Raw genomic sequence first — 12,595 nt, forward strand, 5'->3', positions numbered from 1 at the left:
AATTTTTTAAATTATACATACTCAACGGACCATTTTTGTATGATTTTTACAGGTTAATATCTGCCATTTCATTTTGGCTTAGTATTTAAAAAAAATTCTACTAAGGGCCCTCCACCAACCATTTAGCTATATGTTTGTAAAATTTAAAGCTTTTATCTCAAATATTACTCAAGTTATTTATGTTCTTGTGACTGCATGTTTTCGCTTATTTTGCCGACTCGGCATTTTTTTGTGACAAATAAGTAAAGAATAGGTGTTTTTTATATTCAGTTTTTTTTACTACTATCGAAAGATGTTTATCATTTTAAGAAAAAGATCTTATTTTGGAAAATAAATATGCAGGGTAGTACCATCTTATATTGGAATAGCCGCAGTGGGGTGTAAATACACCAACTGAAAGGTTTACGTTTGGCTCGGCACTCCTTTAATTAAAAGAAAGATTTTTCAGATTAAAAACTTTTAAATTAAATTGTTTCGTTACAAATTCGGTAATAATTGTAAAAAATCTTCGTAGAACTATTTACCCCTCCACCGCGTGACGTAATTTATGAATGACCCCTTAACAAAAAGTTCTATTCAACGCCGTTAATGCAAGTTCTCAAACTTTTTTGTCTTTTTGTCTCTTTGTCGGAAAATTTTTTTTCCGGTCTGCAACATTTGTTTATAAATAATAAATGTTAAGTTTTAAAAGATATGTTAAGTTTAAACAATATCTATATATATTGTGTAAGACTCAATATATCTTTAGCGATGGAGTAAGAAAATATGTATACATATTTTCTACAAAAAAAATAAAAAATTTATATATATTCCAATGAAATATATATATTAACCTATGGTAATTTAAAGACCGGAATTTTAGTTAAATAGTTTTATGGCATTATAAAATAGGGGTGGTTCACATCACAGTAATGTTTAAATTTTGAGCTTAGACTTTTAAATAAACCTTAAAAGGTTTAACTTTTAAAGTCTAACTAGTCGTACGTCAATTTGTGTGTTCTTCACACTCATATTAATAAAAACTTTCATATAAAATGGAAAAAAAAGATTTTAAACTTGAAATAACTAATTTTTTTCGACCTTTAATATGTTTGCAGACATATGACTGGTTAGAAATTAAACATACAGTCGACTCTCGATATCTCGAACTCTAAAGGGACCGGAAAAAAAGTTCGAGATATCGAGAGTTCGAGATATCAAGAAAAGGGTTGAAAATAAATAAAATTGCCCGACTTTCATTAAAACAAGTTATTTTTCTGACAAAAATCATTAACAACAAAAACAACAACTTTTGGAAAAAATCTGTTATCTGATATTGCTTTAAATTATCCATCTTTTCCATCTTCATTAAATCCTCAAGTTTTAGTGCTAGGGATTGTATTTCATTTCCGTATTTTGAGCTGTATAGCGAAGCATTTTGAATTGTTTCAAAAGCAATTTCTAATTAAATATCAGATGGGCGTGGCGGGGCTTCGACGTCAATAGCTTCGTCAACGCTATCTTCAACTTCATTATCGTCGTTTTCAAAATTAGGGTCTAAAATCTGAGCAATGATTTCAGCATCAGTAGCAAGTGAACCGGTGGTTACTACATCGCAATCTAAACCAATGTAAGATTCCGCTGAGAGATCTTCTTGGACGGCACGAGGATCTAACTCTCGCAAACGGTTAAGTTCTTCTGTCAAAAATTTAAAAGAATGATCATCATCAGCTTCTTCAATACTCTTGTTTGTTTTGCTGATACCAGATTTTTTAAAGCAGTTGATGACAGTCTCCTTCGACACAGCATTCCACGAAGAAACAAGATCTTTCATTGCTTGAAGTATAGAAATTTTTGGCATGGGTTCGTTATTATCGACAGCCTTGATACACAAACGCACAATTTTGTGACGATAATGAGCTTTAAGACTTCGTATTACGCCTTGATCCATGGGCTGAAGGATAGATGTGGTGTTAGGGGGGAAAAATACTAGGTTGATGTTGCTTAGCCCTTCAATGTGTGGGTGGGCAGAACAGTTATCCACCAGGAGTGCTACTTTCCTGTTTTGAGCACGAAAAAATGAGTCAAGTTTCATTACCCATTCTGTAAAAAGGTCTCCGGTCATCCAACTTTTTAGCTGATTTTTATATGTGCAAGGAAATTGTTTAATGTGCTTAAAACACCGTGGGTTTTTAGATTTTCCAATAACAAACATAGGTAATTTTTCTCCCGTTGCACTCCCTGCTGCTATGCCTGTTAGTCTGACTTTACTATTTTTTCCCCCAAAACATTTTTCTCGTGATAAATGGTATGTTTTGTTTGGTAGGCACTGGTAAAATAGTCCAAACTCATCGGCATTGAAAATGTTTTCAAGCTTGTAATTCAAAAGCAATGTTGGAAGTGTAGTTTCATTCCACGAAGCAGTCATATTATTCGTCACGGCGGCACTTTCGCCTGAGATTATTTTAAAGCTGATGCCGTTCCTAAAAATAGGAACAGAATAATTGAATTTTAATTACACGTTTAAAAAACTAAATAAATTAAATATAAACAGATACATGTTATTTGTTTATATTAAAATTGAACAAGATTTGACAAAATTTAACTGACCTTTCTTTCCAATTATGAAACCAACAATCAGATGATTTAAAATCCAACTCTCCTAATGCTTCTGCGAATTTTAGTGCCTTTTCTTTTAGTATGGTACCATCAATTGGTACTTGTTGACTTCTTTTTGCAACGACCCACGTGTATATGGCCTTGTCTACATTTTTGAAATTACCACTACGAAGTTTCTTCCGTTTAGATTTTGCGCCATTTTTTTCCAGTGAGGTTAATAACTTGGTTTTATTTTTAATCCAGGTTGATAATGTGTTCTTTGGGACTCCATACTTTTTGGCAACCTCTTTGTTAGACATCCCAGTCTCTAGAAAAATTTTTTTTTTTTTTCGAAAATTGGAATTTAAAAAAATTAAATTTTATTAAAACATTTTTGAAAAAAAAAATGTTAAAAAGTTCGAGATAATGAGAGAAAATTGCCCTGTGGACCGAAAATATTGTTCGAGATACCAAAAAGTTCGAGATAATAAGGTTCGAGATATTGAGAGGATTTTAGCCTAAACTAGTACGTTATGCCCATGGGACCGCTAAAAAAGTTCAAGATACTCAAAAGTTCGAGATATCAAGTATTCGAGATATCGAGAGTCGACTGTATAACTTAAAACTTGTTTGAAAAAAATGTTTTCTCAATTTAATGTTTTATCCTCATTGAGAGCAGTACCATTTTATACCAAAATATGGCTTATCAACTATAAAGCAAAATTTTATATCCAAACTTAAGTAATTTAAAAATTTAACTTTGTTTAATTTTAGACAAACTAAAGCGCTGGGAGAAAAAAATTAAAAAAAATAAATTATTCGGGCTAAAATAATGCAGTAAAACAAAGCCTTTTTATAAAAACGCAAAATGCGTGTATTTTCCAGTACATGCATTAACGGCGTTGAGTAACGGAAATGTCACATGGAACTAGAGTTAAACTTGTTAGAAACTTTGTAAGTTCAATGTTTATATCAAAACGAAAAATAGTATCGCCACAAACCATAATTGTCCTTAACTTTGATGGTTTACATATATATTAAAAAAAAAAAAAGATTCCAAAAATTTTTAATTTGAAAAAAGAATTTATATTTAAAGGTTAGAAATAATCTATGAAACCGTTTGGAGATTATTAACAGTTGAGTTATTTTTCAAATCTATATTGATTTTCGTATATCACTTCATTTAAAGACAAGTGATGTTTTCCGTAACACAAATTTTTTTTTAAGATTTTCGAAAAAATGGAAAGAATCGCAATAGAATCATTAAAATATTTTTGTTAGATTCTCAATAGGATCATTAAATGACTTTTACTGTCTTTTTATATGGCAAAAATTTTATAATTCCTAATTTTTAAAATGACATTTTAACTAACATAAATATAAAAGATGTGTATATAAAAAGAACTTTTTCTAGTCCATCTAATCATATCATGATCAGGTTATAACTTAAATATAAAATTAAATTGTATGTGATAAATCATGAAAATCAGGGTGAAATTAAATTTAAAAAATCTTTCTCAAAATTATTTTTATTCTGACCACAACCACTTCGAAATATTATTTAGACAGAAAATTTATTTCAAACACTTTTGTAGAATTAAATTTCTACTTGCGTTTGTTTGATTCAATATAGTATTGTAATTATCTAAAAAACATATCAATCAGCATTATGCAGGTTCATGTATCATATCGACCAGCATACAAAATTTGTAGCAACAAACTTTGTTTTTTCTGAAACAAAGTTTGTTTTTAGGGAGGAGTGTGAACAAACAACAACTGCAGACAATTGTAATATAAAAATAATTCCGTCCAAAAGAACTGTTTTCATTTAAAAAACATAAATTTTTGTTTAAAAACATAACAAATTTTATTTAAAAAAAAACAATTTTGCAACATTACGCAATAAAAAAAGTTATTTTAAAACGTTAAAAAAAAAAAGTTGAAAACTCAAAAAAAAATTACGTAGCAAAAAGTTATAAAAATAATTTGAAAAACTGCTGAAAAAAATACAGAAATTCGTTTGAAAAAATTCAAAAAAAAATTAAATATAAGCTCTTTATTGAAACATTTATTTATCGATTTAATTTTGTGATTAAAGTGTAAATTATTTAAAAAGATCTAAATCAATGCAAAAAATTAAAGTCTAAGTTATTCTAAAAATTTATATCTATATTACTCTATATATTTACTCTATATTATTAAATCAATGCATATATTTAAGAATAAATTATTAAAAAAATCTAAATCAATGCATAAACTAAAGAATAAATTGTCTTAAAAATCTAAATCAATATATAAATTTAAGCATAAATTATATTAAAAATCTAAATCAATGAATAAATTATGATTATACAAAATAATTGTAAAATCATAAAACTATAATGAACAAGGTAAATAAAAACTAATTGAATTACAATAATAAACATTAAACAATAACGTAAATGTTTATATAAAACATATATTGTTCAAACTTCTTACATGAATGACCTAACAGTTAATAATGCGGATGTAAACAGAATATAACTAGAAAAAAGTCTTTTAGAAGATTTGCTGGTGCATTTTAAAAAACTGTCAGAGAGTTTCATAGGATAACCATAATCAACCTCAAAACTTTCTACATTTACACGATAGTATTCAGAACCTAAATAAAATCGTAAATTAATAATAATGATACGTATACATATTTTTGCACCACAAATATTATCAATATTCTAAACAAACTGATTAATTGATAATATTTGTTCATATAATTTGTGAAATTAATTTAAGTTATTACAGCTTTAAATTTAAAAAATTTTGCAACTATCATCAAAAATCATAAGCCAATCGGTATAATTACTAATGATTCATTTATAGACGGAATCTTTCCTGACTTCTTTAAAACTTCAAACATTACTCGGATTCATAAAAATGGATCAAATTTTAGATATACTAACTACAGACCAATTTTTTTTATTTTTTCATAAAAAATTATATAAAATTTTTTTATTATTAAAAAAAAGATAAATTATTTGAAAAATTGTGGTAGAACTAGTGGATAAACAACTAAATGGCTAACCACTAAGCAATTACATCTAAAATATAAGCTACAAACTATTAACTTGATAATCATTTGTCGTAGGAAACTGTTTAAATCATTCATATCTAATTGATGCTGCAGATAAGCTTCGTAACAGGATCATTGAATGATTTTAAACATCTATTTGTTAATCTTTTCACCTTTGTCACTTTGTATAAGTCACACATGTTTTGATCAGATAAAGCCTGAAATTCTTGTATAATGGCAGCACTTTATAAAATTTAGCATTGTACCACCTAATATTTTTCAAGCAGGGCTTTAAGCACTGAACACACTGAACTCAGTCCATCAGTTGCAAATATTAAATGGAGTAACATATTGGTGGCATCACTGCGGACAGACTTTAGTTCAAGGGTTTTTTTACCAAAAAAGTTAAACACGTCTTTCACATATTTTAATATAGTCTCACTTTGATGGTTATCAAAGGAGGAACATAACGTGTACACATTCCTGTTCCATGTGCTACTGTTAAGAGCAGTACACCTAAAGCTTAAATATAACAAACATTTGTGTTTTTGTTTATTTGAAAACTGAAGACACATTTATGTTGTAGTTGGCGGGAATTGCACCAATACTTCTAATTGTATTAGTGAGTAAATAAATATATTACAATTGCTGAACATCTACTCAGTTTTCTAAAGTTTAAAGCCGATGTTATTTAATTGCCTAAAATATTTTTTCTGCTTTGTTTTTTCACAAGTGTTTTACTTTTAACTTACATTTTTGTGTCAGATTGTTTTCTTTATTGGTAAAACATTACAGCTTATTGGATTAAATGATTCCTTGTTCTTTTTCTCTCTTTCGACCTGTTTTAATCAAATAGTAATTGTCTATTGAATAGACCTCCTTTACTATTCAATAGACCTCCAGCCAACACTTTTTGGTGTTTTTTGGATAAGAAATGTCAAAATCTGGAACATCTTAGGTAAAAAATGCTACTAAATGGAAGTGAAATGGAAATGAAATGGAAATGAAAAAATAAATATCTATTTAATTAAACTGAGTTTGAGTAGGTTTCAAACCAATCTTGGTAAACATCGATTCTTTAGGATATTTCCAGAAGAGCTTTTTTCTTTCATCTTTTCCTTTTTTAAACAAAATGCCGTAAGGTTTTCTCATTGGAGACTAACCAAACATTTGTTTTTAAATTTAAAACTGGTGTTATACCTTAATCTTTAGTCAATCAAGATGGTACACTAGAATTACCAATGCTATATTTTAAATCTTTCTTTTTCTTCATTATTTACAACGTCTGAAGTTTTGATTTGCAGAGATTTGCAGCAAACATTGTCCATTTGTAGTTGATAATAAATTATACATTACATTAAAAAATTTTTTTGAATTTTTTATTTTTTTTATAAAGTATTTAAATATATTTCATTAAGGATTCAAGTTCACAAAATTAATTGTTTTTCAAACTATTATAACTAAAATTAAAAAAAAAAAATTGTGGCAAAAAAATTGGATATATTCCTTTGGGAGATCATATTCAAAAGATTAATTATTTTTACTTTAATCTTTTGCAATTACTTTTTACAGTGAAAATGTTTTGTTTTTGAAACTCAATTAGTGTTGAGGTTGTTTTTTAAAATTTTTTTAGACTTTTAGTGTGCATTTTTTAAACTTTCAACAATTTTTTTTAAACTTTCAAGAACTTAATTTTTATAATAAATCATAAAAACAGAGAGACTATATTATTATAAACAATGTGAAGTATATTTGAATAATAAGGTTTTTATAGTAATGTCTGTGTTTATAAAACACAGTAAAATAGTACAGAAATAGCCCCTGTAGTGAAAAGTGCAGACAGTTGCATTGAGAACAAAAATCAAACCAGTTGACACCAGTTATTGAGAGGAAAGGTTACATTTGGCAAAGTGAAAAAACAAAAAAATTTTGTTGACTAGTGTAGAAATTAGCAGCACCAGATATTGGCAGTGGCTCAAAAGTATCTTTATAAACAACAAATCAAATTTAAGATAAAACAACTCAATAGACATGAGCTGATTAATTTGATAAAAAATAATTTTGCTTATGAAGATAAGTTGAAGTAAAGTATGAAGATAAGTATGAAGATAAGAAAGATGTTCAGAAAGATTGTAGTTTGACTGTTGAAGTTTTGACCTTCCAAAAACCAAAAATTCAACATAAAAGCATTTTTACAGATACAAATGCATATATACAAAAATATATATATACAAATAAATAAATTACATGAAACTTTATTTACAAGCACTTCATTTAACATCAATGTCATCAACACAGCAACATATCAACATAGCAACTGATTTGTTATTTAAATATCAAACATTTTAATAAAAAAGTAAAAAAAAAAAGACTTTAAATTTCCACCTACAGTTCATACTTTTTACACGAAATTACAATTAAACAGATGGTGTTGAACAATGTTCCAATCAAGCAGATGTTATTTTTAGCTTTATATTTTTTAATGTACTTATTAAGAAATCCAGTTTATTTTTTTGACAACAGTTTCCAGCACATCTAATAATTACAACAATCTGATTTTAACCATAATTTTTATCATAAAGTCATAAACTATCCATAATTATAAAGTTTTAGATTTGCTTTAACCAAACAAAAACTTCAGATAAAAGATGAATTTCGCATTAAGTAGAAAGATCTTGCAAACTCAAATGTTCATTAAATAAAATGTCATAATTAAATATTTTTTATTCAAACAAAGAATATACTATTTTGTGGGTGGGTAACAAGGTTGGCTCCATCCTAATATTGGTTTAATACCTGGGTGTTACCAGATTTAAAAAAAAAAATTGAATCTAAATAAGTTGAAAAATTTTATGTTGTCACACCAAAACTAAACGATTTTTGAGCCAAACCATGGAGAAGTTTTTGCTAACTTTTTTTATTGAACATGTATTTTTTTTAATGCAGTTTTTTAAAATTAGTACTTTATAAAATTGTAACATAACTAACATTAGTCTAAAACATACAGTTCTTTTGCTGTGCAAAATTTGTATTAATCTAACAATAACCAAGCTTAAACTTTTGGGATGATAATCTATTTTCAATAGAGTTTGGTAACTGTTTTAAAATACATGCTCTTTAAAAAAAAATTAAAATATGTTCACTTGTCCTGTTGATTTTTTCTTGGCTGGGATTATAAAATGATCTGTAGGGTTATTTACAAATATGAAACAGTTAGATTTTACATTAATATGAAGTTTTTAAAAACATTTTTTAGAATGATTTTCTTGCTAATGATCTATTGAATATGATCTTTGGTTATTGAATCAATTTTTTTATAATTGACTGCAGTAGTATTCATTAATAATTTATTGTATACCTCTTAAATTAAGGTATTTGTGTAAGTGTAAGTGCATGACGGAGAAATATAGGTACTCGTAAGTTAACACAGCGCCTTTAGAAGAAAAACAGATCTTTTTATTAATTTAATGTTTTTCTCTTTTTTAAACATCAAAGACTCAAAACATGAGACCAACATATCTCTATATACTTTTATAGAGATATGTTGTATAGAAAACATTTATATAGAAAACTTTTAATGAGCTGAAAATATTTTTGGTCTCTAAATACTTTAACAAATCGTCTAATACCATTTGAAATCATTTTTTCTAAAATCAGATGCCACATAATTAACAGGTTCTCAATTCACTATCTAATTAAATACCTTGTACACTTTAGCCTTTCCTACATATATATATATATATATATATATATATATATATATATATATATATATATATATATATATATATATATATATATATATATATATTTATATATATATATATATATATATATATATATATATATATATATATATATATATATATATATATATATATATATATATATATATATACAGTATCGGACAAAACGAGTGCAACCAAATAATGCTAATTTACTTTCTTTATATAAAAGTGCTGCATTTTTTCAATTTAGAGTAATAAATATGTAACTGTTTAGAGACAAAGTTCTTCAAGTTTTATTCGTCACAAAGTTCATTACTTGTATATAAAAATTAATAAATTAATCAAAAGTATTAAAAAAAGTTGATTTCCTTCAGGACAAAACAAGTGCAACTCAACAAAATATTGACCAAGCTGTATTTCGCTATCAATATTTCGTGGCGAATCCTTTGTTGACAATCACAGCCTTGCATCTTTGAGGCATAGATTCGATCAGGTGATCAATGAAACTTTGTGGAATCGCTGCCCAGGCCTTTTCGATTTGTTCAAACAGTTGATCCTTATTACGAACACCTTCACGATTAATTCTGCGGTTGAAGATCTCCCACAAGTTTTCGATAGGGTTGAGATCCGGAGATTGAGGCGGCCAATCCATCACCGATAGGTGGTTGTCTTGAAACCACTGCTTGACTACTTTTGCAGTGTGTTTTGGATTGTTGTCTTGCTGAAAAACCCATTTTATTGGCATATTCCATTCAGCATGAGGTAACATAACATGTTTCAGGATATTTTTATACATGAAACATTATTCCATCGTTTCGATGTATTGGACCTAGACCGTTAGCAGAAAAACACCCCCAGACCATTACATTGCCTCCACCATGCTTCACGGTCTTATGGCAGTAACCTAAATCGAGGTGTTTTCCGGCTGGTCGACGTACACGGCAAATGCCATCGCTCCCAATGATGTTGAACTTCGATTCATCACTGAACAGGACAGTTTGCCATTTCTGCACATTCCAGTCAATATGAGATGTAGCAAACAGGAGTCTTTTCTTCTGATTTTTTTTAGTGAAATCAGCGGTTTCTTTGCAGGGCGTCGAGAAAACAATCCAGCTTCAACAGCACGTCGTCTGTTGTTTGGTCCAATACAGGCAGCTCTAGTTGCTTTTGTATCTCGACTGATGATATCCAGGGATCCTTCTTGACGGATCTGACGATCATAGAATCCTCTCTAGAAGTGGTGGAACGCGGTCTTCCACCTTTGTTATATGCTGTCAACTTCCCCGTAGAACGATATTTGGAACATAGTCTTTATACGGTCCATTTTTTCACGCGATATTTATCACAAATACTTTTTTGTGACATTCCACTTATGTAATCGCCAAGAATTTTCTTTCTTAGTTCAAATTCAAGATTGTCGGGAGCCATTTTTGTACTTGAAGTCATAAAAATAATAAAAATAAATAATCATGCTTCTCAAGGCTTACCGTGTTACATTTACCTTGTGATCATACAATAATGCTCTGTGGAACACAACGTCTTGGTTGGATGTGGACTGTATTGATGTAATGAAACACTTGTTGTATTTCACTTCTTGTATTGATGTTCTTCGATAAAACACTTTGATAAAACTCACTTCGATAAACTGTCTTGATAATACTGACTGATTGACTTCCATATACTGACTGAATTACATGTCGATTTACATGTCTCTTATATAGTAAAATGAACCTGTGTGAACCTGTTCTGGAAGATTCTAGATGCTTCTTTTCGATGTTTCTGGAAGCTTCTAGATGCGTCTGGATGCTTCTGAATGTTTCTGGATATTTCTGGATGCTACTGGATGCTTCCAGATGCTTCTTCTGGAAACTTCTGGAAGCTTCTGCATGCTTCTGGAAACTTCTAGAAACTTCTGGATACTTCCTTTAATTATTCAAAAACTTCCGTGACGTTGACACGGGCCAGACTTAAGAAAATGAAACAAACCAAAAAAGTTGCACTTGTTTTGTCCGCTGCAAAATGGCACTTATCAACAAAATTTTGCCTGTGTGCTGTCACCTGTCAGCTGATTGCTCATGTCATGGCATGCTATGACTCCAGACTCCTGAACTGTTTGCTGTGGTAGTATAGTTCGTTTCCTTTTTAAGACATGTAAAATTAGGAATACTTTTTAGCATTGTTTGATGTTGGTTGCAAATGTTTTGTCCAATACTGTATATATATATATATATATATATATATATATATATATATATATATATATATATATATATATATATATATATATATATATATATATATATATATATATATATACAAATATATATATATGCATATAATTTATTTTAAATATTTCAATCAAAGACCATGAGTACAATTGAATTTAAAGTTTAATTAAATTTGATAATTAAATCAAGTTTGACTCTATTATAACCATTGAAAATTGTATCATATCACCTCGTTATTTTCTTTTGACATCATCATACCACCTCGTTATCTTCTTTTGACAAGTAAAAGTATTCTAGACAAGCAAGTCAATTTTCATAATATAACTTATTCATTGAAGGTAATAATTTAGAGGTGCACTGCTGTTCTCATTCTAAAGTATCTTGTTTTTGATTAACTAAATATTTTTTAATATTAAAACCTTATAATCAACCTTGTATCCATGTATACGCACAGTTTCAATAACATTGTAATTAGTTATGTAACTCATCAGAAGAACTAATTGACATAATTTTTTTATCATGAGCATATAATTTTAAAATATTTTTTAGAGACTAAAGAAGATCATTTACATAAAGTATAAAGAGTAGTGGACCTAACACAGAGCCTTAATGAACTCCACTGTGCACCTCAGCCCAAGTTGAAACATTATCTCCTATAACTACTCTTTGTCTTCTAGTAGATAAGAAAGCCTCAAACCACAAACATATGCTTTAAGTATCAAAAGCCTTTGCGAAATCATATAAACCCACACAAACTGGAATTCATTGTTCAACAATTCCTGTAATATAAATAGAGTTTTAAGTAAATTTGTTGTTCATGATTTTTAACAAAGCTATACTTAGTTTGATTAGTTGTTTTATTTACCATTTACCATAGTTACCAATGATTAGTTATATGGTTATTTTGGTAAAAATATTTTTCAAACTTGTTTTTCATTATGCTTTTAGTATTTGTAAAACTAATACAAAAAAATTATATAGGTCTATAACTTCCAGAGCTGTTCTTGTCACTTTTT

The 12,595-nt window shown here is 28.4% G+C and overlaps 2 protein-coding genes across 5 annotated transcripts in view; both read right to left on the bottom strand.

Moving 5' to 3' along the window:
• Positions 1-1,444: 1,444 nt before the first annotated feature.
• LOC136076164 (tigger transposable element-derived protein 4-like) lies at positions 1,445-2,903 on the bottom strand. The gene is made up of 2 exons (XM_065789638.1): positions 2,590-2,903; positions 1,445-2,462 (listed from the first exon to the last, which is right to left on the bottom strand). Exons 1-2 carry the CDS (start codon positions 2,895-2,897, stop codon positions 1,445-1,447), a joined length of 1,326 nt encoding a protein of 441 aa, XP_065645710.1. The 5' UTR covers positions 2,898-2,903.
• Positions 2,904-4,354: 1,451 nt separating this feature from the next.
• The window catches only part of LOC101241586 (matrix metalloproteinase-19), a 119,921-nt gene continuing 111,680 nt past the window's right edge, over positions 4,355-12,595 (bottom strand). For 3 of the 4 annotated variants that reach the window (XM_065791447.1, XM_065791448.1, XM_065791449.1), the window contains one exon: positions 4,934-5,218. In XM_065791447.1, coding sequence (XP_065647519.1) covers positions 5,052-5,218 — 167 coding nt within the window. In that variant the 3' untranslated portion in view covers positions 4,934-5,051. Of the gene's footprint in view, positions 5,219-12,595 lie in introns of all 4 variants that reach the window. The other variant, XM_065791446.1, reaches the window with a different exon arrangement.

Source organism: Hydra vulgaris, chromosome 02 (genome assembly GCF_038396675.1).
Source record: "Hydra vulgaris chromosome 02, alternate assembly HydraT2T_AEP".
Taxonomy (NCBI): Eukaryota; Metazoa; Cnidaria; class Hydrozoa; order Anthoathecata; family Hydridae; genus Hydra; species Hydra vulgaris.

What these genes read in the sequence shown, in the direction of transcription:
- LOC136076164 (XM_065789638.1), bottom strand. Translation starts at nt 2,897, where the DNA reads ATGTCTAACAAAGAGGTTGCCAAAAAGTATGGAGTCCCAAAGAACACA. An exon ending in TTTCATAATTGGAAAGAAAG is followed by an intron (nt 2,463 to 2,589) that starts GTCAGTTAAATT and finishes TCCTATTTTTAG; the next exon opens with GAACGGCATCAGCTTTAAAA.